This window comes from Anolis carolinensis, chromosome 1 (assembly GCF_035594765.1).
Source record: "Anolis carolinensis isolate JA03-04 chromosome 1, rAnoCar3.1.pri, whole genome shotgun sequence".
Taxonomy (NCBI): domain Eukaryota; kingdom Metazoa; phylum Chordata; class Lepidosauria; order Squamata; family Dactyloidae; genus Anolis; species Anolis carolinensis.
In genome coordinates this window covers 240,874,658-240,899,844 of record NC_085841.1, presented here as the reverse complement: position 1 = coordinate 240,899,844, position 25,187 = coordinate 240,874,658, and the positions used below count along the sequence as shown (strand labels likewise).

At 43.1% G+C, this 25,187-nt stretch overlaps 1 protein-coding gene across 1 annotated transcript; it reads right to left on the bottom strand.

Annotated features, from left to right (window-relative positions):
• Window positions 1-20,129: 20,129 nt before the first annotated feature.
• Window positions 20,130-23,135, bottom strand: cdk5r2 (cyclin dependent kinase 5 regulatory subunit 2). The gene has a single exon (XM_008110521.3). The coding sequence runs from the start codon at window positions 22,728-22,730 to the stop codon at window positions 21,774-21,776; it is 957 nt and encodes a 318-aa protein (XP_008108728.2). The 5' UTR covers window positions 22,731-23,135; the 3' UTR covers window positions 20,130-21,773.
• Window positions 23,136-25,187: the final 2,052 nt, after the last annotated feature.

Here is a 25,187-nt window from a genome sequence, read left to right as displayed (position 1 = left end):
TGACATTGTGCAATTGAGGTTTGAACTTGGACTTTACCAGACACGTTTTCTACATCCGAGAATATGATTTCCTCCATCATGTGGAGGAACAGGGCTGTTTCTATCCACACTCCAGAATTACAGATCAGCTAGGCCACTTTTTTTGCTATAGAAGTGGTAATGGATTGCTATATTTAGCAGCCTCCGTTATATAGCTACAAACATGGCACGTGGCAAAAACCTTCAATCCCTCTGTCCAAAGAGGTAGGGAAACCACACATAGAATCATAAAGCTGGAAGAGACCACAAGGCTTTTGGCTTTCTTAAACAAGGCTCATAAGGCAAGAGGAAATGTGATTTTCCTGCAGGGATTTTAACTAGATTTCTAACCTTGTACCATTCTGTCAAAGAACCTGGGTCCCAGAATTATGGAAATAAAAAGCTCCCTTTCCCAAGAAGAACATGCATATGTTTCTTGACATTTTTATTATAATCATTATTTATATGTAGTATTAAGGACCCCCAAAACTTTTCTTGAGAGTACTGGTGCCACCCGCGTGTGTGTATGCATACATGTTTCAGCCCCATCCAGCCACTGTTGGGTGCAGTGCTCCTCTTCTGTGCTTCACTAGTTGGTGGTGTGTTCAGCCCAACATATCCATGGATTCAACCATCCATGGCTTGAAAATATGTGAGGATTTTTAAAATCACAAAAAATAAACATTGATTTTTGTCATTTTATGTATGGGATGCCATTGTATATTAGGCTTGCTCAAATAATTCGATTTCCCCGTTACCCGTTATTAATTCGTTATTTTCGTTTGTTTTGAAGCAATATACGACCTTGATTGCGGTCTGGATATTGCGGTTTTGAATCGCGAGAGGCCGTTTTTCGTTATGTCGTCGTTTTTTTCGTTAGGAAAAAAAAGCTTTTGCAAATCACCCAAACTCCCACCATTCAGGCCCTTTCCTTTTGCCCCTCAGCAAAAGGGGCGTCACGGGATCAGCCAATGGGAGGGGGCGAGGGGGAAGGAGGCCGAGGAGGAGGAGGAGGAGGAAGACGTAGGGGGGAAATGGCCGCCGCCGCCGCCTCGCCTCAGCTCAGGCCTGGTGTCTCTCTGTGAGGCGGGAAGGCGGCGGATGGAGCCGGGAATGGAAAGACCGAGAGAGACAGAGAGGGGCCCGGCGGTGAGGTTTTGACGTCTGTGCGAAGCTAGGCAAGTGGGGTTTATATATCTGTGGAAGGTCCAGGGTGGGAGAAAGAACTCTTGTCTGTGGGAGGCAAGTGTGAATGTTGCAATTGGTCACCTTGATTAGCATTGAATAGCCTTGCAGCTTCAAAGCCTGGCTGCTTCCTACCTGGGGGAATCCTTTGTTGGGAGGTATTAGCTGGCCCTGATTGTTTCCTGTCTGGAATTCCCATTTTCTGGGTGTTGTTCTTTTACTGTCCTGATTTTAGCTTTTCTGTAGCTAAAAATGCATATAAAATTGATTCTATAGGGAGGATAAATGATTGGATTTCAACTCCTACAGCTTGGCTTTCTCTGCCAATAATGGTACCCATCTTGGATATTGTAAGGGATTTATTATTATTATTATTATTATTATTATTATTATTATTATTATTATTATTATTATTATTAGACCTTGCTCCCAGGAAGGTGCCTTCGCTGTGGCTCCCAACTTATCTATCTATCTACCTTTCCACATATTCTCCACATTGTGTGTATGTGTATGTATATTATATATACATGAGCCCCGATGGCGAAGTGTGTTAAAGCACTGAGCTGCTGAACTTGCAGACCGAAAGGTCCCAGGTTCAAATCCCGGGAGCAGAGTGAGTGCCCGCTGTTAGCTCCAGCTTCTGCCAACCTAGCAGCTTGAAAACATGCCAATGTGAGTAGATCAATAGGTACCGCTCTGGCGGGAAGGTAATGGCACTCCATGTAGTCATGCCGGCGACATGACCTTGGAGGTGTCTATGGACAACACTGGCTCTTGGGCTTAGAAATGGAGATGAGCACCAACCCCCAGAGTCAGACATGACTGAACTTAACGTCAAGGGATACCTTTACCTTTACCTATACACACACACACACAAACACACACACACATATGCAGGGACTATATATACACAGTATATCTCACACACAAACCAATTTAACAAAGTTTCAGCCACAAAAACAAAGTTTCTGAAGTAGAACAATGACTTTCACAGTAAAGACAACCCAATTTAACAGGAAATAAGACTTTCAAACCAGGAACAGATTTCTGCAATTATTAAAAAATGGTTTATTATAAAAGCTATGAAAATTCGCCAAAAATCAGAGGACAAGGAAAACGTTCCAAATTTTGGTGAGCTATCAGTGTTAAATGTGTTCTACCACTGTACCAAGTTTGAAGAAGATCACTCAAAAAATGAGGGTGGGAGAGTCCTGTAAAGTCCTCTCCCTCTGTGCTGTTTTTGGGAATTGCGCATGCGCGTCCGCCATTAACGAATTAATTTTGAAGATAACGAATTTTCGTTAATTTCGAATTTTTTTGGGGGCAAAATTCGGAAATACCTTCAAAAATGAAACGCTGCCCCCCTCTACTTTTGCAACGAGTTTAGAATCAAATTTTTCGTGGATCGATCAAGCCTATTGTATATAGTGGGATTTGAGCATCCACTGATTTTGATATCCATAGGGGATCCTGGAACCAAATCTCAACAGATACCAAAGGCCCACTGTGAACACAAACAGAAATAATAATTCTGTTAGTAGCTAAACATTGCAATAGTACTTTTGTGCATTAGTTTTCTTTCTGTGACAACATCAAAACCAGAAAACAGCAAATAAAATGCCATTGTATTATCTAGAATAGATTGTGAAAACTAATTTTAGTCTCACCAAGACTACTTCAGCGTCCCATGAATGGTAGATAGTCTACCAATGGGAAGGAAAAACACCACTGGCCCAAATTATTTTAGGGCCTCCTTTCAAATGCTGGACAGGTTTTATAAGAATCTCCTAGACCTTTTTTTCTCTTCTAATGTAAGACTATAAGGCTGCCAAGCAGTCAAGAAAGGTTGAAATGTACTGATACTGCTAGTACAGTCTGATACACTGATTTCATGACCTCTGCTGACATTTCGCTTGTTAAAGGCCTAGATCAGTGGCTGTCAACCTGTGAGTCCCAGGGGTGGTTCAACCACAAGGCAAATTAGGCAGTTGCCGAAGGCGCCATCCTCTATGGGGCGCAGTTGAGGCTGGAGGATGGCGCCTTCAGCAACCGTTGAGGCACCTCTGCCCAGGCGTGGCCTTCCTGCCTCCGCGGCCTGGCCTGACCTCCAACCAGGCCGCCCTGCTGCCCCTTTAAGAACAGTTTACTAACTGTTAGGATTTTTGGGAGTTGAAGGCCAAAACACCTGGGGACCCACAGGTTGAGAACCACTGGCCTAGACAATGTTGGCAGATGTGATATGACAGGTTTCTTGGAGCTTTAAAAGAAAAACAGGGTTGGAATCATGAGTCCCTCCAGATGTTGTTGGGCTGCAACTCTGAACCCTTCTCCCAAGTGGCTTTCCATGTCCAAGCAGAGGTTTGGTCTCTGTTCTCTAGAGTCATAGGGTGCACCTACACCAGTGGTTCCCAACCTATGGGCCTCCAGGTGTTTTGGACTTTAACTCCAAGAAATCCCAGCCTGCTTACCAGTTGTTAAGAACTGTGGGAGCTGAAGTCCAAAACACCTGGAGGCCCAAAAGTGGGAACCACTGATCTACACTGTAGGCTTAATGCGGTTTGACACCACTTTAACTGCCTTTGCTCAATGTTGTGGAATCATGGGAGTTGTAGTTTGGCAAAGTGTTTAGACTTCTTTTCTGATGCCTTGCCAAACTACAAAACCCAGGATTCCATAACATCGAGTCCTAACAGTTTAAGTGGTGTCAAACTGCATTCATTCTACAGTACAGATGCACCCATAGTCCAATGTTCAAAACATTGCCCCATGCTGGCTCCCTCATGATGCTATTTTGGCTACACAAGCACTGGGATCCAAAGCTGGAGGAATGGAAAGAGGGAGAAGTGACAGTCAAATCATCCTTAACAATGTCAACAGTATAGATTTGGAAAAACACAGCTGCTCTTGGTTGAATCTCAGTACTGTGCATCTTTTACTAACCCAAATCTGGAAGTGAGTTCAGCTGACACAATTCTTTTTTATTTAGATGTTTTGATAGTCTTTTTCAAAATAATTCCAAAAATGAGATTATTAGAGTAACTTATTTTAGAAAGATAAACGTTCAAATGAGGGGGAGATCTGAGCTAAAAATACTGCAAATAGGCCTCAATTTGTAGCAAGGGATAATGGGGGCTCAGCCTCGGCATCTGTTTTCGGTGCCAGGGCTCAGCCAGGGAACATATGGTAAGACAAGATTACAATTCCCCTGAGCAAGTGCAGAGTATATTTCCACTAAGTAAACCACAGAGATTCCCCAACTATAAAGGATTTGGGAGAAGGGCTTTCAGACCGGAGACTGGTGCTTCTTGACAGATTAGTCCCCAATATGTCTTTTTTCTTCACTGGAAACTAAGCACTGCATTAAAAAAAAACCAGAATAATAACACTCTCACATCCCTTCCCAGAAGGTGGAACGTTCTGCAATGTCCCATGAAGATATGCAGTCTTGGATGCTGTATCTAATATCTGAGGAAATCCATTTTGCTACTGATTTTCAGCCTATGATCACTTCCCTGGCACAAGAACAGGCCAAAGAATGAACCATCCCAGTTCAATAAAGATGTTTTATTTAGACCAACTTTTGGCTGCTTTGCTCACTGGCTGAGCAAAAGGGCCTTTAGAATGAACAGTGCTGATTCCTTTGTTGGAACTCAACCACATTCTGCACAAGTTTATAGTCCTCATAAAGCACTTAGATAGGCAGATGAGTTAGTTGGCAGGGAAAAGCCCTTCCCCATTGGCCTCTTTATCTGTCTATCATTCGATCTTTCCTCCTATCCCCTGCTTGTTAGACTGATAATTCTCAAGGACATGCCTCTTTTTCTGAGCACATGGCAACCCTCCGAGTCCTCCACTGTGAGAGAAACAAGAGAGATAGTTAGATAGCTAGGCCCTGACCAGGCCTGTAGCGAGGGGGGGGGGGGTTAGGGGTTCAACCCCCCCCCCCCGAAATTTTTCAAGTTATAAAAAAAATCTCGTTTACTCATGAATTTTAACTAGTTAACCAAATCCCCATGCTAAGTCTATGAGATGCAAAACATTAAGAGTCCCTCCAGGCACTATCTCAAGCAGATATTGACAGGTTTGTAGCGGGGAGGGGTATGTGCTAGGGGTTCAACCCCCCCCCCCCCAAATTTTCAAAACCCCTCCCGAAATTTTTTTCTGGCTACGGCCCTGGCCCTGACATACTTTCATATCAAGGCATGTAGTTCTTTCAATACAATAGCTTCTGATCTGCTAAACTGCTGCTACTGCTGTTGTTGCTGCTGCTTGATGTTTTAAAATGCTTTTTCCTTTTTGAAATTACCCCAACACCTTTCCCTCTTTCTTTTTTAAATTACTTTTTAATTCAAAGGTTTTTAAAAGTTTTAGCTTATTCAAGTGTTTTTTAATTGTTCTCCAACTTTGCAACATTGTTTTAACATGTGTTGTAAACTTCCTTTGGTCCTGTAATGGGTGGCAAGAAGGCAAATAAATAATAAATCATAAGCTACCTATGTAGGTTTTTAATCAGTTTTGTTGTTCTTGGCTCCAAAAAAAAAGTGTTAAGTTAAAGGTATAAAGCACCATCTGATTTCCAATTTCCCAAAGAAGCACTTAAGGCTGATCACATGTGATTAAGTGTGTGTCTATACCCATTAATTTCAAAGCAAAAGAACACAAGATTTTGCTTCACAGTGCACAATATAAGTGTATTGTGTGTGTATGTGTGTACCTATGTATGTGCATCTCAAAAGTTTGCCTTCAACATGGCGAGATTCCTGGGTCCCAATTCCTGACTCAAAGCATCCATGGTTAGTGAAGCTTGCCAGGCATGCCTTGGTAGCCACGGGACTTAGAAAAACTCCAAATTTCCGGCATCACATTTTCTTCCTGGACTTTCTTGAACAATTTTTCCAAGTTTTTGCTGGTATTTTGATATCATTTGCATATCGCAAATTGTTTTTATTAAGAATTATCAAACCCAATAGAATCCACAAAATATGCAAATGTAGATAACAACAAAACAGAATAAAAAAGACTAAAAAAAAAGAAACAGAGAAAGCTAGAAAGAAAAAGGGAAGAAGTGAGAAAAATCCTTTCAAATTCCCTTTCAGTGGTTAAAAAATTGAAATAATAGCATCATGCATCACTGACACATTATTTTATACTTCTTATGGTAGTTTTATCCTACTAATTATCAAGATAGTTAACATGTAATTCACTTTTTTTCTACATATAGAAGAGAAGATCTTTCTGAAATGTCTCCTCTCCCCCCTCTAATTAGAGCATATATTTTCCCTCATTCCACTAAGTCATTCAGTTTTAACAGCAAGTTCTTTTCTTTGTATCATTGAAGATATTTTCATATCTTAAAAGGTTCATACTCCTTCCAACAATTTTCACACCTCCTTCCTCTGAGTCTAATCCTGCTTTAGAATTGATATGTCCTTCCAGCTAAATAGGGTGTTGAAAGGAGTCCTCACCTGACCCTCTTGAAATCATTGTCTTTCTACATATACTGCCCTGTCATTGGCCTCTTTTCCTGAGTTACACATTAGGACAATCAAAAGTTTTAGCACTTCCATTTCTTTAAGAACAATCCATAGTTTTTCACAATCATGGTTTTGCTATAATTTATAAAACACAGGCTAACTTTTTTCGGAAATTCTTTGGTGCCAAGCCCATAGCCCGGGGTTGGGGTTTTAAAAAGAATGCCTGGTTTACTCCTGAATTTTAACTGGTTAACCAAATCGCCATGTTAAGTTTATGAGAAGCAAAAATTAGAGTTCTTCCAGAACTGCAAACACTATCTCAACAGAATTTTAATAATTTATTTACACAATCATTGCCTACCTTTCCGCCAATTTACATTGCAATAGCAGCAATAGCTGACATAGTAGAAGTGACCATGTTTTGATGTGGCAGATGTTTAATCAATTTGCGTGTAATCTACTAAAACTACTAATCTACTAAAACTGACCATCAGAATCGGACTCCCCAGGTTAAACTCCATAAGAAAAACTTAAGTTTAAATATAATTTATGATGTTTCCAGTTTTTTGGGATTTTTTGTGTCAGGAGCAACTTGAGAAACTGCAAGTCACTTCTGGAGTGAGGGAATTGGCTGTCTGCAAGGATGCTGCCCAGAGAACGCCTAGATGTTTGATGTTTTACCATACTTGGGGGAGGCTTCTCTCATGTCCCCACATGGGGTGCTGGAGCTGACAGAGGGAGCTCACCCGCTCTCCCCGGATTTGAACCAGCAACCAGCAACCTTCAGGTCAGCAACCCAGGTATATAACAACTATGATACTGTCACACTGATGGAAGAGTTTGACCTGTGGTGTAGAAAATGGAAAAAGATTGCACCTGTAGAAAAACCATTAAATGCACTGGAAACATATTTTGTTTGTAATAGAGAGTTTTTTCTGAATGTGAAGAAACTTCTTCAGATTTCTGCAACGCTGCCAGTGTCAACAGCTACAAATGAAAGTTCATTTCCAACTCTTAAACATTTGAAAACATACATAAGAAGCACAAATGGTAAGAAAGACTGACTGGACTTGCACTCTTAAGTGTCCACCAAAGTTTTATCGAAGGAGCCTGGTTTTTATCAAAATGCATTGACGTGGTTTTCAAGTGTTTCCAACAGCCATTGTGGTATTCTTTTGTAACCACTAAATTACCAGTTACGACTCATTTTCAGGGTTTTTAAGACTTGAAACTTTGTAGTTAAAATAGAATATTGCTTTAATTAAGTCTATATAAAATATACAATGAGTCATTGAATTTAAATTATTTTGTGTTTTAATGATTCGTTTAAAAAAATTGTTTCAACCCTACCCCACTCCCAATTTTTTTCTGGCCATAGGCCTGTTTGGCACACTCCATTATTCAACATATGTTTGCAATATGATCCCTAGTCCCCTTTCCTTTTCTGAAACCAGCTTGGACATCTGGCATTTCTTTGAGTATCACTTTGCTTGCATGGTAAATTAATCGAATGGTTCTATAGTTACTGCAATCCCTGGTGTGGAATTGCAGTGTATATTGAATGTTTCGCGTCTATGAATTGCTCTAGTGTTTTCTATACTTGTTGACACATATCAACAAATATTGAGCTGCTGAACTTGCTGACCGAAAGGTCGGTGATTTGAATCTGGGGAGTGGGGTGAGCTCCCCCTGTTAGCCCCAGCTTCTGTCAACCTATCAGTTCAAAAATATGCAAATGTGAGTAGATCAGTAGGTACCGCCCTGGCTGGAAGGTAACAGCGCTCCATGCAGTCATGTCGGCCATGTGACTTTGGAGATGTTTACGGACAACGCCAGCTCTTCGGCTTAGAAATGGAGATGAGCACCAACCCCCAGAGTCAGACACGACTGGAATTAATGTCAGGGGAAAACCTTTACCTTTACCTTGACACATATTAGAACTACAGTAAATTGTGTCTCTATAGCTGGAAGCAGCTCTACTGGTATGCCATCTGTTCCTGATCATTTATTTGTCCGAAGTATTCTCAGTGCCGATTCCATATCACTTTGTTTTAGGTTCATCTTCAAATGGTTCTTCCTTGAATGAATCTGTCACCCTTTCATTGCTTTTATATAGCACTTCAGTGTATTATTGGCACCATTTTATTTTAACTTAGTCATGCAAAGGGGTCTTACTCTCTTTCTGGTCATGTAAGATCCCCACTCTTGGTTTAAATTTCCCTTTTATTTCTTGGATCTTGTGCAATCCTTTGTTCTCCCTTATTTTTTTGTCAGCATTTATTTCTCTATATTGGTTATTATAGTGATTTTCCAGGAGCCCCCAGTGGTGCAGTGGGTCAAACTGCTGAGCTGATGGACTTGCTGGCCGAAAGGTCGGTGATTTGAATCTGGGGAGTGGGGTGAGCTCCCCCTGTTAGCCCCAGCTTCTGTCAACCTATCAGTTCAAAAATATGCAAATGTGAATAGATCAGTAGGTACCGCCCTGGCTGGAAGGTAACAGTGCTCCATGCAGTCATGTCAGCCATGTGACTTTGGAGATGTTTACGGACAACGCCAGCTCTTCGGCTTAGAAATGGAGATGAGCACCAACCCCCAGAGTCAGACACGACTGGAATTAATGTCAGGGGAAAACCTTTACCTTTACCTTGACACATATTAGAACTACAGTAAATTGTGTCTCTATAGCTGGAAGCAGCTCTACTGGTATGCCATCTGTTCCTGATCATTTATTTGTCCGAAGGACACGACTAGACTTAATGTCAGGGGAAAACCTTTACCTTTACTAGTGATTCCCCTTGTTCCTGAGCATGAGTTGTAGAACAGTTGCATGCAGTGCTCTGACTCCATTACTGTCACCTCTTACTTTTTATTTTTCTCTATCCCTAACTCCTTGAAGGGCTTTGACATCCACTGAAGCTTCTCTTTCTTTTTGGCTGTTGATAGTATCATTTTGCATTCCTCCCTCACAATGTTTCTGGTTTTAATCCACCATTCTTCTGTCTCTTGGTCAATTAGACTTAATAATACATATCTCTTTTTATACCCTTCTCCAATTTTATGTTCATCAAGTTGTATTTTGGCAGAATTCCTAGTATTATTCTTTAGCTTTACACTTTTTTTAACATTAGCAGACCCCCATTTCTCCATTCATCAAAGGGAGAGTTCTCTAGCATCAGGCTGAATTTGACAGTTGAGGCCCTTCCATTGCCCTGAATCTTTGGGAAATGAGAGTAATCTGGGGAGTACAGTGTTCCCTCACTACTTCACGGTTCACTTTTTGCAAATTCGGTGTTTCACGGTTTTTCAATAAGCTCTAAAAGACTATTATAAATCATAAAAAATTACAGTTTACAGCCTAAGGAAGGGAGGAAGGAGAAGCCAAAGGGAGAGAAAAGGAACCCAAGCGGCAACGGGAGGAGAAGGAGCCGATTTATCAACACACGATTGGTTGATAAAGACTTAAAATAGTGTATAACTACTAAAATAATGTAAAAGGTAAAAGTTTCCCCTGACGTTAAGTCCAGTCGTGACCAACTCTGGGGGTTGGTGCTCATCTCCATTTCTAAGCCGAAGAGCTGGCGTTGTCCATAGACACCTCCAAGGTCATGTGGCCGGCATGATTGCATGGAGTGCAGTTACCTTCCCACCAGAGCAGTACCTATTGATCTACTCACATTTGCATGTTTTCGAACTGCTAGGTTGGCAGGAGCTGGGGCTAACAGCGGGTGCTCATTCCGCTCCCGGGATTTGAACCTGGGACCTTTTGGTCTGCAAGTTCAGCAGCTCAGTGCTTTAACACACTGTGCCACCAGGGGCCCCTAAAATAATATATAAATATTAAAATAAATATAGCATCCCTACTTCGTGGATTTTCACTTATTGTGGGTGGTCCTGGAACCTAACCCCCGCGATAAGTGAGGGAACACTGTAATCACGTTTTGTATTGAACTTTGAAGCAAGATTTCTTCCACCAAGAAGCAGGGCTTTCCACTGCAAACTTTCAAAAAGTCAAACTAAATAATTGAACCTGTTTTTGCTTCTAATGTTCAGGGTCATGTTTTTTTTTTCAGTGCAAATTCCAGCAACTGCTGGTGAACAAGCTAATAATGAATGGGATTGAAGAAACCGAATCCTTTCTTCCCCTGCCTCAGTCTTGAAGAATGTCTCTTTTTTGAGAGAAATCCCTTATCAGTACCTGCAGATTGTTGAAACGGGGCAAGTGGTTATTGGTGTTAAGTTTAAAAACTGTCTGCACACAACTCCCTTGGTAATGCAGGTTGCCAGCCTGCTTCCAGGGAGAAAGTCTTCTTGGCTGTTGTTCTCAACCTCTGGAATTTCCTTCCTAAGCTGTATCTACACTATAGAATTACAGCAGTTTGACATCACTTTAATTGCTATAGCTTCACCTATGGGGTTTGTAGTTTGTTGTGGTACCAAAGCTCTTTGGCAGGCAAGGGTAAATATCTCACAAAACTATAGTTCCCAGATTTCCACTGCATTGAGCCATGATAGTTAATGTGCCATTAAACTGCTATAACCCTACAGTGTGGATACAGCCCTAGAGGCATGAGGCTGGCACCTTCCCTGATGTCCTTCTGAAACAAAGAACTCTTTTTTTCAGCAGGCTTTTGAGGACTCAAGGAGAAGGGCCTTTCAGAGTGTCCTGTCTGTTATTTTCTTTTTAATGTGGTGAGCTGACTGAAATTGCCAAAATTAATATGGATTTTCAAGAATAAACCAATCAATATTTTTTTAAAGATTGGATTTAGAGCAATATGGATGGATTTAGAGCAACAAGAAATCTAAGAGTACAATAATCTATGATTAAGATAATTAGTAAATTCAGTAGGATTCTTTATCTGGACCTATAATAGTAGGAAAATATTTTTTCTGTATTTTAATTTTCTTGCCATTACAGGCAGGACTGGGGAAAGATACAGAACCCTAAAGTGTTTTAGCCATATGCCTCCTACATTTCTTTCTTTTTCTTTTTTTTCTTCCTTCTGTTTGTTTTCGTTTTTGTATGTTTATTATTTTGATTGCAGGAGCCCCTGATGGCACAACAGATTAAACCGCTGAGCTGCTGAACTTTCTAACTGAAAGGTAGGCAGTTCAAATCCAGGGAGCTGGGTGAGCTCCTGCTGTTAGCCCCCGCTTCTGCCAACTTAGCAGTTTGAAAACATGCAAATGTGAGTACATCAATAAGTACTCCATGCAGTCATGCCATCCACATGACCCTGGAGGCATCTATGGACAATGCCGGCTCTTCAGCTTGGAAATGGAAATGAGCACCAACCCGCAGAGTCAGACATGACTAGACTTAATGTCGGGAAATCCTTAACCTTCACCTCATTTTGATTGTATAGTAGATTGATAGACTTTTCAAACGGATAGAGAAATAAAATGTTTTTGTTTTTAAAGGCTATACTTGAGCTCCTTTAATTTTATTTATTTTCTATAATTAAATTTTTAATTTTTGTATGGTTGTTTTTTTATGATGTTTTGAGCTTTTTGTGTCATCTTGAGTCCTGGTTTGGCTGAAAGGCAGGATATAAATAAATGTGATAATGATGATGACAATAGCAACAACAACAACAGCAACAGCAATATAGAGGATTGTATCTGGCTTCCAAGTCCATTAGAATTGTAGAAACAGTGATTTAGATGTGAGAATTGCATTTTCCTTATAGCATTTATACTTACATTTACTCAGGCAAAGGGCTTTGGGTAATTTCCAAAGCATTGTTTTACCTTTGTTATTTGTTAGCAGAGATAAGCTATCATCTTCATTTAACATTCCCCCAATGCTGTCGATATTGGAAAGCCATATTAATGAATAAGTGACTATTATGGATGAGAGCTAATGGTGGACATCTGTGTCTTTGGCCAGTGACGGTGATCCCTTACTTCTTTCAGTTCCCTGTAAACCCTAAAAACTTATTTATTTATTTAATATCTTTTTACCCCACTCTATCTCAACCCCAAAGAGGACTCAGAGCAGCTTCCAAATTGGGAATAACTTGCTGGGAGACCCTATGAAGCAGATATGGGTGCTCCAGATGGCTGCAGTGGAAAGAAGTAAATAAAGTCCTAAAGCCACTAGAGTCAGATATACCTTCATTCATCACTGAATCTTGTCCCTTTGAATTTGCTCTAGAAAGCACTCAATAGATAAGTCTTTGGAATCAAAACTACCCCTTTCTTCTTCTCTCTTTAGCACAAACAGCACAAATCCTAATCTCCATAGAGTCCATCTTATCTATAAAGAGCTTTATCTAAAGACGACTGTGAGCCTGGGGATCTGGCATTAGTAACAGAGTGTCAATAAAGACCCCCCTCCCAGTAATTTATGCCTAGGCCTGTCCTTGGACTTAAGGCTCCTATTTGTTGATTGAAGAGCTTCTAGAGAGATTGTTGTCACCAACCTATTTTCTAAACACCAGAAGAGGCCTTTTTCATCTCTGTCTTAGTAATAATAATAATAATAATAATAATAATAATAATAATAATAATAATACTTTATTTTTATACCCCGCCTCCATCTCCCCAAAGGGACTTGGACCGGCTTACATGGGGACAAGCCCAGGTAATTAAAGTCATCAAAAATTTTAAAATACAGGGTGTTTGAAAAAGAACTCCCTATTCACCATTTAATTTCAATTTCATCGCATAAAACACATCACATCACAGTTATACTCATTAAACATTAAAAAACAGTAAAATCGAGTAAACATAATGTTGTATAAATTGGGACACTATTAACTATAGGTCTCTGCAATCAGTTCTATGCAGGTAAACAGCCATCAGATGGTCTGTGTGCCACGCCATATAATAGAACTTGCCACCTTATCCTTATCTCTACCAGCAGTCAAATAATGGGTCTATGCTCAGAGATAGGGTGTACATACCTTTAAATGTTTTAGCCTATAAAGACAGGATACAATTGTGGTCTTCTTTGCATACCTCCTTCTTGAATCCTTTCGCTTTTCACTTTTCTGTACTTTCTATGACCATCAGAGCCTTAATTTAACTAGGACTGCAATTCTCAGTGCTACATTCTATATATGAAAGAGGTATTTTTTTTTAATCACTTGCATTTTAGGATTGCAGAACCCTCTCGGAGCTAGAGGTGTAAAGCATGGGTCAGGAACTGCCTGAATCAGCATGCAGTTGCCCCATTTGATGAACCACTCAACTACTTGTGTTCCCTTTCTCTGGGCCTTGCATTCAGGTCCTCAGCTGCCCATCCTGGTTAGCTATTGCATGCTTTCTGAAGAGAAAAAATAAAATAAAGAGCTTACTGGTCTCCCAAAGTTCTTGTGTCTTGTTATTCATTCCTGCCATTATTAGTTTGATCCTTTCTCCTGGGCCATTCACACTACAACAGTAGTGCTATTATTCCATTCCAACTGCTATGGTACCATCCTATGGAATACTAGGATTTGGTGAAAATACCAGACTCAGACTCAGTTCTCAGGATGAAAATTCTAAGCAACCTTCCTTAAACTAGAAATCCCAATATTCCATAGGATGGAATCATTGCTGCTGAAATTGAATGATCGTGCTATAATTCTGTGACTTGGCTCCTAGATTATCTCTTTGTCTTGTCTGCTGCCTGGTTCCACCCCAATGCTTTTTGTCCCACTTCAATCAACTTATGACAAAGACCTCAGCAGAAACAACAAAGTCATTAACATGAAAACACAAAACCATTATTACTTAATCAAAACATCCATTGCTTTGCCTTGAATGGCAAAGGCTGTCTTGGAGTTGGTATCCAGATGTACAATATGAGTTCAAAAATATGATTATGAGGAATCTGTAGGAAATGAGAGGGTAGGTACAAAATGAATGGTTCAGAATGAAGTGGAAGTCACACAACCCTCCAGATCTGGTTGGATTTTTTTTCATGTCAGGAACGACTTGAGAAACTGCTAGTCGCTTTTGGTGTGAGAGAATTGGTCATCTGCAAGGACATTGCTCAGGGGACTACTGGCTGTTTTACCATCCTGTGGGAGGCTTCTCTCATGGGAAGCTGGAGCTGACAGATGGAATCTCACCCCACTCCCCAGATTCAAACCACTGGCCTTTGGGTCAGCAGTCATGCTGGCACAAGGGTTTAACCCATTGTGCCACTGCGGGCTCCTATTTGGTTGGATTATAACACCCAGCATTCCTCACCATTAGCTAGTAGTGCTGAATGTTGCACTGCAGCAAACTAAAAGACTGCATGATTTCCACTCCTGCCTTAAAGGCTAGAAATCTTTATAGATTCTCAGGTTTAAAGTGAGAAATTAGGAACATTTGATGCTACTAAAAATGAGTGTGGTGAGCTAAAGCAGAAAGAGCCTGACCTACTTAGTTATTTTAATTGGTGAGCTCAGATTCCCTAAGACCTCTTGGGGTTTCACCATTTAAATTTATTTCATGTGTTAGCCTAACAGAAATATTTTAGAGTTAAATTTCAGTTTCAATTTTTTAAATATTTTAACTAAAAGATAGATATGCAAATGCATCATTAAATAGACTGCAGCATGTTCCAGAATACCTTGGACTATATGCCATATATATGTTTCTTTCATCATCGGGCTGGGTGCTTAATGCTGAAGGACAGCTTCCAAGAACTTTCCATTTGGTGTTGCTGCTTGTGAACTGGAGATCCTTTGCCTGGTTGAGGAACAGGCAAAATTACATCATCTACAAGAGCCTACTTTTTCTTGAGTTAGAAGTTAGTCACTGGGGACACTAGAGATCCATCACACAGGTTTTTGTCATGTCAAAAATAGCAGCACCAGGACAAAGCTGATATTTCATCTCTGAAAATTGTTCTTTTGTGGCCCATGAACATAAAGATATTATTCCACCCATAGTTGGACTCATAGTGTTGGAAGAAGCCGTAGGGGTCATCCAGTCCAACCCTCTGCCCTGCAGGAATACACAATCAAAGCACTCTCAACAGATGATCATCTTGTTATGCTATTCAAGCAGTCAACAGGCGAGATTCCACTTTTGGAACCATGCCAGCCAGATGAGCCAGCACGGAACCCATTGTTTTGGAAATATTTGTTCAGGTAGGGATGAACAAAAGGCAGCCTCCAGATATGGTTGGGTTACCACATCCAGTATTTCCAACCATTGGTTATTCTGGTTGAAGTTGAAGAGAGCTGCAGTCAAACACATTTAGACAGCTGGATCTTGCTTACACTTATGCTGCACAATTATTTCATTGATGGAAAGAACATCCAACTCATCGGGCTACTCTGTGGTCTGGATAAATCTTACAGGAAAAGCAATGTGGGATGGCCTGAAGGAAAGGACTGGCCAAAGGAGAAAGGAAGGCTTGCTTTTCGAAATGGACTGCAGTGGGTATTGGCAGTACAGTTTGACTGAAGCCATGTGCTTTTTGGACTCTTGGATCCCAACCAATTCTTGAGCACAACACTTTCATAACTGCCCAACAATGACTTCATAGCCCATGAATGTTTAAATAAGCTAATTTTTAGACATCAATGGATCAGTTACTGACTCTGGAAGAGGCTTTAAGCATAGAGAGCTTTGTATCATCAAGTATTCTTAATTAATTGAATTTGAATAAAAGAATTCAATTTCAAGGGTCCCTCTGACCATCTGCCAAATTTGCATCCTTCACACAGGTTCAAATGTTTTCTGTGAATGTGTTTTGCCTGGTTAAGTCTGCTAGGTTCTCGGTTGGACATGATACCTATAACTCTATGGGTTCCGCATCTCCTTTTCCTTTGCTACTTTGGTCCCCACATATCTGTAGTTAGCCAAGATGGACAGTTGAGGACCTGAATGGAAGGCACAGAGAAGGGGGGCACAAGTAGTTGTGTGGTTCATCAAATGAGGCAGCTGCATACTGATTCAAGCAGCTCCTGACCCACACTTTACACCTCTTGCTACAGCCAGAATGTTTTGCAGTCCTAAAATGCAAGTGATTTAAGTGATTCAGCTTTTTTTTTTTTTAAATACTTCTTTCATATATAGAACCAAGCACCAATTGCAGTCTTGTATGGAAGATCTCTCTTGAGGCAGCCTCCAGTATAGAAGCAGCTAATGATGTGGTGGCACTCCTTCTGGCTATTTTAGTTTATACATCTCTCCATTGACAAGCAAGTATATAATAGCCAAAGCAAGAGGATATTATAGTTCAGTATAACTCTGTAAAAATGCTGAGCAGCAAATTCATCAGGGGCAGGACATGGATGAACACGTAGAGATGCCAACTCCCTTGTTACTTTGTTGTTGTATGCCTTCAAGTTATTTCTGACTTATGGTGATCCTAAGGTGAACCTAGCACGAGGTTTTCTGGGACTAAAAGTATGACTTACCCAGCATTATCCAGTAGTTTCCATTGCTTGTGGTGGATTTGAACTCTGGTTTTTAGTAATAAAACAACACTCAAACTACTACACCAAGCTGGCTCTTCCCATCATTACTAGGCCCATGTATTTTGTGGTATTTTTTTACAATATTTTTGTGTTTTAATTATTCTCTAACCCACCTCGAGCCACGAGAAGAGGTGGGTAAGAAATAAAATTATTATTATTATTATTATTATTATTATTATTATTATTATTATTATTATTATTTTAAATACTTTCATCATCTAATAGCAAAAGTATCACTTTAACTTCTAAATGTATTTCCACCAATTACCATGTAGCTAATATTTAATGGAGGATCCCCCAGTGGTGCAGCAGATTAAACCACTGAGCTGTTGAATTTGATGACCAAAAGGTCAGTGTTTCAAATCTGGGGAGCGGGGGTGGGCTCCCGCTGTTAGCCCCAGCTTCTGCCAACCTAGCAGTTCAAAAGCATGCAAATGTGAGTAGATCAATAGGTACTGCTCCGGCAGGAAGGTAAAGGTGCTCCATGCAGTCATTCCAGCCACATGACTTTGGAGGTGTCTATGGACAATGCCAGCTCTTCAGCTTAGAAATGGAGATGAGCACCAATCCCCCAAGTTGGACTCAACTAGACTTAATGTCAGGGGAAAACCTTTCTCTTTCCCTTTTAATATTTAATGGATTTTACAAAATTAGTTCCAAGTTAAGGGGTCCTGGCCATGTCAAGGCTGAAGAGGACATTTTTCACTTGGCGCTTGTGAAAGATTAAAAGCAAAGTGCCACAGAAATGAGAATGTTCCTTTTTGGAAAATCTCCTAGAAATCCCATTGGCCATGCTGGTATTGTAGGAGTTTCTGTTGAAAAATAAGTTTTCGCAACTTACAATTGTTTGGAAAGTTTTTAAATCATTACTGTCCATGATCCAGAAGCCATATCAAGTGTCAAAATACAATTTCAAATGCCAGTATTCAATCCATTTCCACTAATATTTAGGCACAACCCAAAAAGTGATCAGTTCACAATAGTAATGTTTACAATGGAAATGAACAGAAAGAATTTATAGCATAAGAACCAGCATAAATGCTTTTGAAACTGAAAGAAGTTACAGGTACTCTTGACAACAGGGTTGCAAGGCCTGAATTTTGACTTTCTCAGCATTGCTCTGGGCCCACCTTTTTCTTGAACTTTTAAACTTTTAACACAAATCATAGCCTGGAATTTACTCTGAAGATGGGAGATATACTGAAATACAAAGAACCACAGAGGTGAACCAATATAGGTATCCCTGCTATAAACTAGTTGCTGATATGACCAGTAAACATGTGTAATGACTGAGTTCATAAAGACATAGTTCAGTTTGAGGCAGTCATAGTAACTGCAGAAAGTCAGAAAATGCTTCTGATGCCCCATTGCCTTTCTCATCTATTCAGTAAACATTTGTGTCATCCTATAACAAAAAAAAAAAATCAAACTCTAGATGTCCCTCAGGATGAGAAAACATGAGGAATATTGCACTTTGAAAGACACAGAAGGCATAATATTACAGCTTTGGTGGATAACCCCAAGCTATCCTTTTCTATCAACAGGCTACACTGCAGCCTTCCATTGTGAATTCTTCACACACAGAGTCCAGAAGCCTAGAAAAATAGATTGCCTGAGTGTATCTAGATATGTGTTTAAAGCAGGACTTCTCAACACTTTAATTTCATCCAGACTAGCCAGCACTCCTCTCTAAATTACTCCACATTTGAGATCAGTCTATCTGTCCATTCAATAGACATGGCTAAAGCACAGGCCAAATTTATATATAGGACTTCATATTCCCAGCTTGCCACTGCAATGATAACACACAACTTTTCATACTGTAAATTGTATATCCTAAGCATGTGGTCAGCAACCTTCTTTTGTGTCACCCTAATGCTGCATAAACAGAGGGTTTTTTTCCTTCCAAAGTTTGGGCTGATCATCCATTTCCTGACATGTGTCACAGGGACTGGTTATCTAAAGTTCTTCTATAAGGTTTCTTTGATTCTTTTAATGAACTACCAAATATTCAGTCTAGACATAAAAACTTGTCAATAATAGGGAGCGACAGACCTAGTAGTGAACATAACCCAGAACCATGGACAGTTCACACGGTTAATTTTATCCTCTTTCTTAATAGGAAAAAGTAACATTCAAGATACTGCAATGAGATTTTATCACAGCATCATGAGACTGGTGGTTGTGAGGTTAAGAAAATTACATTTAATATGAAAGGTGGAGAAAGAGATGCAAAGAGCAAGATTGCTTTCAAAATCCTATGTCTGCAATTGGGAGGTAATGTAATTAGATTACAAGGCACAGCAGAGATGGCTGCCCATCAGCATTCTTCAGAGGATTGAGCATTAAGAATGTCAGTCTGTGAACAGTCTTCCTGTCTGGAAAAAAGAGCACAATGAAGCCAACAACGTGCTCTTAATATATGCACACGGGGGGGGAGGGGGGGGTCTCAAGTCTGATTTATTTTGCTAGCTGCCCTTTGATTGGCAACCCCAGTGGCATGCGTCTGCTCACCTAAAGACATCCAGCACTAGAGCTCTGAAAAAAAATGTTCAGAATCAAATGTTCCCATTCTGTTTTTTTCTCTCTTTAAAGCGTCTCTGCCAGAGTGTTTCATTTGCAATTCTTTATCTCTTTGGCAGCAACAAAGCAGCCGATGAGCACATGTATCCTTTTATAAATTTGTAAAAATGTTAATTTACAACATGCAAATGTACAGACACACATTTACATTACATTAAAAATAGATCGTTTAGTCTGAGATTTAGTAGGGCCAAATCTCAAGATGGCACAGAATATGTCCTCATTTTAAAAGGCTCTGGAAGAAGATGGCTCGCAGTTCGATATCAAATCCCATTAGCAAGTCTGAGATCTCCTGCCAAGACAACCATTTAGGAAATCATCAGCCAAGGACTAATGCATCATCCATGCTTGACCGTAAACCCCCAATGTGAATTGCCTGCCTTCCTTCCTTCCTTCCTTCCCAATGCAATCTTCCGCACCCCCACCCTGTAGTTCTGAAATGATCAGAGGATTCCAAAGGTCCACTTCGACTCATTATTTTTTATCTCTTTTTAAATATACAATATAAAACAATATGTTATTGTACATTTGAGCAACATTGGCACAAACATCCTGTTAAGTCAGACATTGTTCTATTTTACATTCAAACACCATGAGACGGCTTGGGTTTTTTTTTTCACCCCTTAAGCTTTGAGAATGTGCAAATGTAAGTCAGTGGAAGAGGCTAGCACCACGGATAGCTCCAAGCCTCTGCTTCAGATGGGAGGGAGGGAGATGAGAGGAGGAAAGAACAGGTCAGAGAAGGGACATGGAAGAATAGCAGCAACACAGCTTTCCCCGCAGCACTTCATCGAAGCGTGGACGACAGACACACTTCTTTCAAACCCCCTCCCTCCCCCCCCAACCCACCTGCCTTCCCTGCCCCAAGTGCCGAGTCAAACAAGGAAAGAAATCATGAAAGAGGCATTGGGTTTGCAGTGATGGAGACATTTGTCTATGACCATCATCCACTTTGCAGAACAACCACTATGGCAGAGCCACCAACAGCAGGAAGGACAAATACATGCAGGAATTGTTGCTTCATAAGGGAGGCTGGGGAAAGAGAGAGAAAGAGAAAGGGAGGGAGGGAGGCAAGGAAGAAATTGCAAGACTGAAATGCCCCGGCTGTTCTGTGAGCCACAGAGAGGGATTCACCAGCAGGGTTTTCGACAGGCAAGGTCACAGCAAACGGCGTTCTCCTGAACAAGGAAGAACCTTGTCAATAAATTATGCCTCAGGTTGGGCCCCGAGGACAGTTTCGGGAATCTCTGCATTGGGAGGAAAAATGGGGAAATAAGCCACCCCTCCCTGTCTTTTAGGTCACATCTACAATCACGGGGTCTCCTCTGCCAGTGCCCCACTCAAGAGACAAGGCCGGCCAAGGAAGAGGAAGGACCGCTCCTGCCCACAGCCAAAGGGATACAGCACCCCACGAGCCAGACTTTCTCCTCTGCTCCCCTCCACCCCAAACTATTCAGATGCCGCAGTTGTGAGAAAGGCTTGATGTAATTTGGGGAGTGGCTTGGGGAATGGAGTGTGCAGAGAGAGAAAGGGGGTCTGGATCAAGCCTCGCTCCCCTGTACAAGGCAACCCACGGGAGGCTCGCTTTGGGGGAAGAAACCCCCACCTGTGTTGTGGCAGGACTACAGGACCTGTCCTAATTGTGACCCTCTCCTCCAGTCCCTCCAGCAGAAATCAAGTGACTTGGGGAATGGAGTGCAGAGAGAGAGAAAGGGGGTCTGGATCAAGCCTCGCTTCCCTTTGCAAGACAACCCACGGAGGACTCATTTTGGGGGAAGAAACCCCCACCTGTTTTGTGGCAGGACTAAAGGACAAGTCCTAATTGTGACCCCCCTCCTCCGGTCCCTCAGGGCTGAGAAAAGCCAGGAGAAGCACAAAGCATATGGGAAGGGTGGCCTTTGGCGGTGAGGTTTGGGGGGAATGCAGAGAGGGCCTCAAGGGGCTCCTTAGAGGTCCACGCTTGTAGTTGAGCACTTGGTGGCCCCGGAGCTTGGGGGCCTCTCCTTAGCCGTCCAGGCTTGTAGTCCAATGCTTGGTGGACCTTGAGCTTGGCGGTCCAGGCCTAGAGGCCAATTCTTGGTGGACCCGGAGGCAGAGGCCCTGCCTAGCGGTCCAGGCTGATAGTCCAGTGCTTGGGGCCCGAGGAGGAGCTGTCCTTGGCGTGTCCTGCCTCCCCCTCATTCTTGAGGTCCTGGAAGACCTGGGTGAAGAAGTGTGGGTCGGCGTTGATGCGCAGCATCTTGGCGCTGAGGCCCTGGATGATGGCCAGGCAGCGGTCCCAGAAGCGCTCCTTGTCGCCCTCGACCAGGAAGGGCTTGAGCGGGTAGGAGATCTCGTTGCCCATGTAGGAGTAGGCCAGGTAGAGGCAGGTGAGGAAGGCGGCCTGCAGCTCGGCGGGGCTGCCGATCTGGTCGCCCTGCAGCGACTCCCGGCAGAGCAGGTACACGAAGACCAGGTTGGCGGGCGTGATGAAGCCCTGGTCCTGCCAGCCCTGGAGCAGGAGCGAGCGGTCCACGCTGCGGAACCAGCCCACGGGCTCCCCGGGGCTCAGCTCCTTGAGGCGGTAGCAGCGCCGGCAGACGAAGTCGCCCAGGCAGCGGAGCAGCTCCCCCGTCGAGGCCTGGACCACCACCCGACGCGGGGAGGGCGAGGGGGGCGGGGCGGCGCGGTTGCCGGGCAACGGGAGGGGCGGGGGCGGCGGCGGGGCGGGGGGCGGGGCCTTGCCGCCTGCCTCGGGTCCCGGGACGGTGGGCACGGGCACGGCCAACGGGCCCGGCTTGGCCCCCTCCGCCTGGCGCGCGTTCTCGCGGTTGCGCTGCTGCACCAGCGGGTCCCCGCAGCCCGGCTTGGGCGTCACCTTCTTGGCGCTCTTCTTCTTCTTCGCCGAGGCCGCCACCAGCCGCTTCCACGTCAGGGCCGAGATGAGCACCCCGGGCCGCTTGAGGCGGCTCTCGCCTTTGCCGTGCGACCGCGACGGGGCCGCCTTCTCCGGCAAGACCCCGCCGCTACCACCGCCGCCCTTCCCAGGGGCGCTGGGGGAAAGCGACAGCACCGTCCCCATCGCGGCGGCGGCGGCAGCAGAGGAGGCGGCTGCTGCTCCTCTTTCGCGCCGGGCTGCTCCTCCTCCTCCTCCTCAGCCACACGCCATGGGCTCTCGAGCGGACAAACCAGCGCCCACCTCCGCTCTCGACGCCGCCGCTCGACTCACTGGCGGCCGCGCCGAACGCAGCCCCGGCCTCGTTCCCCCTCCGCTGCGAGCAGCCAATCCCGACGCGAGGCTCTTCCCCCTTCGGCCAATCGCCGCCAAGGAAGCCCCCCTCCCCCCAGTTCCATGTGGAAGCTCTCACCCTCGCCTTCGGGTTCGGAGCAGCCAGGCCGGCTTTCCCGAGGGCGAAACCATTCTCTCCGGAAGAGGGGGAGGGAGGAGGCACCTCCGAAGAGAACGCGGCGGTGGCAGCGCCTTCTTTACCGGCTGCTTCCCATCCAGAGCTTTCATTGCAACCACCTGGACGGTCTTCTTGGGCAGGGCTGCGCGTGCTTCCCCGGGCATGCGCAGACTGCCTTGGTTCCGAGTCACAGTTGGGTTCCACGTATCTAGGCTTCTGTTGATGCCGTTTCCAGGAGAGGAAAATCCAAGGGAGTTGAGGAAGTTCTAGGGAGCACCTGTTGAAGGAATGCAGTTTGACACCACTTTAACTTACGATTACAGGGGAAACCAGCTGATTAATAACCCATCTAAAACACAGACGTGTGCTTTTCACCTTAAGGCACTGGTTCTCAACCTGAGGCCCTCGGTCTACAACTCCCAGAAATCCCAGCCAGTTTACCAACTGTTAGGACTTATGGGAGTTGAAGGACAAAACATCCGGGGACCCACAGGTTGAGAACCACTGCTCCAGTGAGATGCCTTCCCAGGTAATCCTCAGAGCCCAAGATGCTTGTCTGTTCTTATGGTTTCTCAACCTGGGGTCCCAAAATGTTTTGGCCTTCAACTCCCAGAAATCCTAACTGCTGGTAAACTGGCTGGGATTTCTGGGAGTTGTAGATCAGAACATCTTGGGACCCACCAGTTGAGAAGCACTGGTCTAGGTCCTTAACAAGCAAAATGTCCTCAGATGTCATGAAGTCAGTGTATCAGTGCAGAACATATCTCACCACATTAAATCAGTGGATGTGGCTCTTAATGAGACATGCCGCATTATCACAGGATGTCTATGCCCCACACCACTGGAGATATTATACTGTTTAGCTGACATTGCACCACCTGACATCCATCGGGAAGTATTATTATTATTATTTCCAACATTTATATCCCACCCTTCTCACCCGAAGGGACTCAGGGCAGCATACAGAATTGGCACAATTTGATGCCCACACATAATTAAAACATAGCAATGAAAATCCAATTATAACAATTAAAACAATATAAAAATATAAAACATTTGGCTAAAAATCCATTCATCCAAAATCCTTGTGCTGTAGCCATAAATCAGTCCGGGTCGTCTTTATCATTTAATCATCGAAAGCCTGGGCACATAGCCATGTTTTCAGGGCTTTTCTAAAACTCAAAAGGGTTGGGGCTCAAAAGTAGCAGCCAATAATGAAAGGACCAAGGCAGTGACATCTCTGGACCATCCCCTGTTTGGATATCAGCCAGCATGCCAATGCGTTAAATCATGAAATAATTTTCTAAGATCTACAGAGATACTCACAGGAACACCTCAGCAAGCGAGAGTCCAAAAGTGGCAGGCTAAAACCCGGAATCTCAAGCCATGGCTGATACTGAATAAGAGACTCCCTTCTGGGCACACAGAAGACTGAGTGACTTGGAAGGCACTGAACAGACTGCGCTCTGGGACCACGAGATGCAGACCCAACCTTAAGATATGGGGCCACAAAGTGAAGTTCACAACATGTGAATGTGGAGAAGAGGGCGATGTAGTCTGAGCCCTGCCAATGCACAATGGTGGACCTTCTTATAGCAACACCAGAGGCACTCCAAGTGGCCAGCTACTAGTCAAAGGACATTTAGTATAATGCCAAGTTTTAAATTTTGTTTGTGTTTTTAAATACATTACAACTGTACCCTCAGTTCACTTATGACACAATGAATAAAAATACCACTTTAACGGTCATAGCACAATGCTAGTGAATCCTGGGAGTTGTAATTTCACAAGGGCTTTAGACTTCTCTGCCTAAAAACCGCTGGTTTCTAACCAAACTTCAACTCCCAGTAGTCCATATCATAGAGCCATGGCAATTGAAATAATGTCAAGCTGCATTAAGTCCACAATGTAAATGTCAAACTTGTGTACCTGCAGATGTTTGGGCCTCCAAATCCCAGAAGCCTTTGCCAGCTTGTCCAATGGCCAGGAATTTTGGGAGCTGAAGTCAAAAAACACCTGGAGGATCACAAGTTTGACACCAAATCCCATATCACCCCCCCCCCCTAATATCCAAAACCAGGTTGAGCATCCCTTATCCAGAAATCCAACATTTCCAAAATCACAATTGTCCA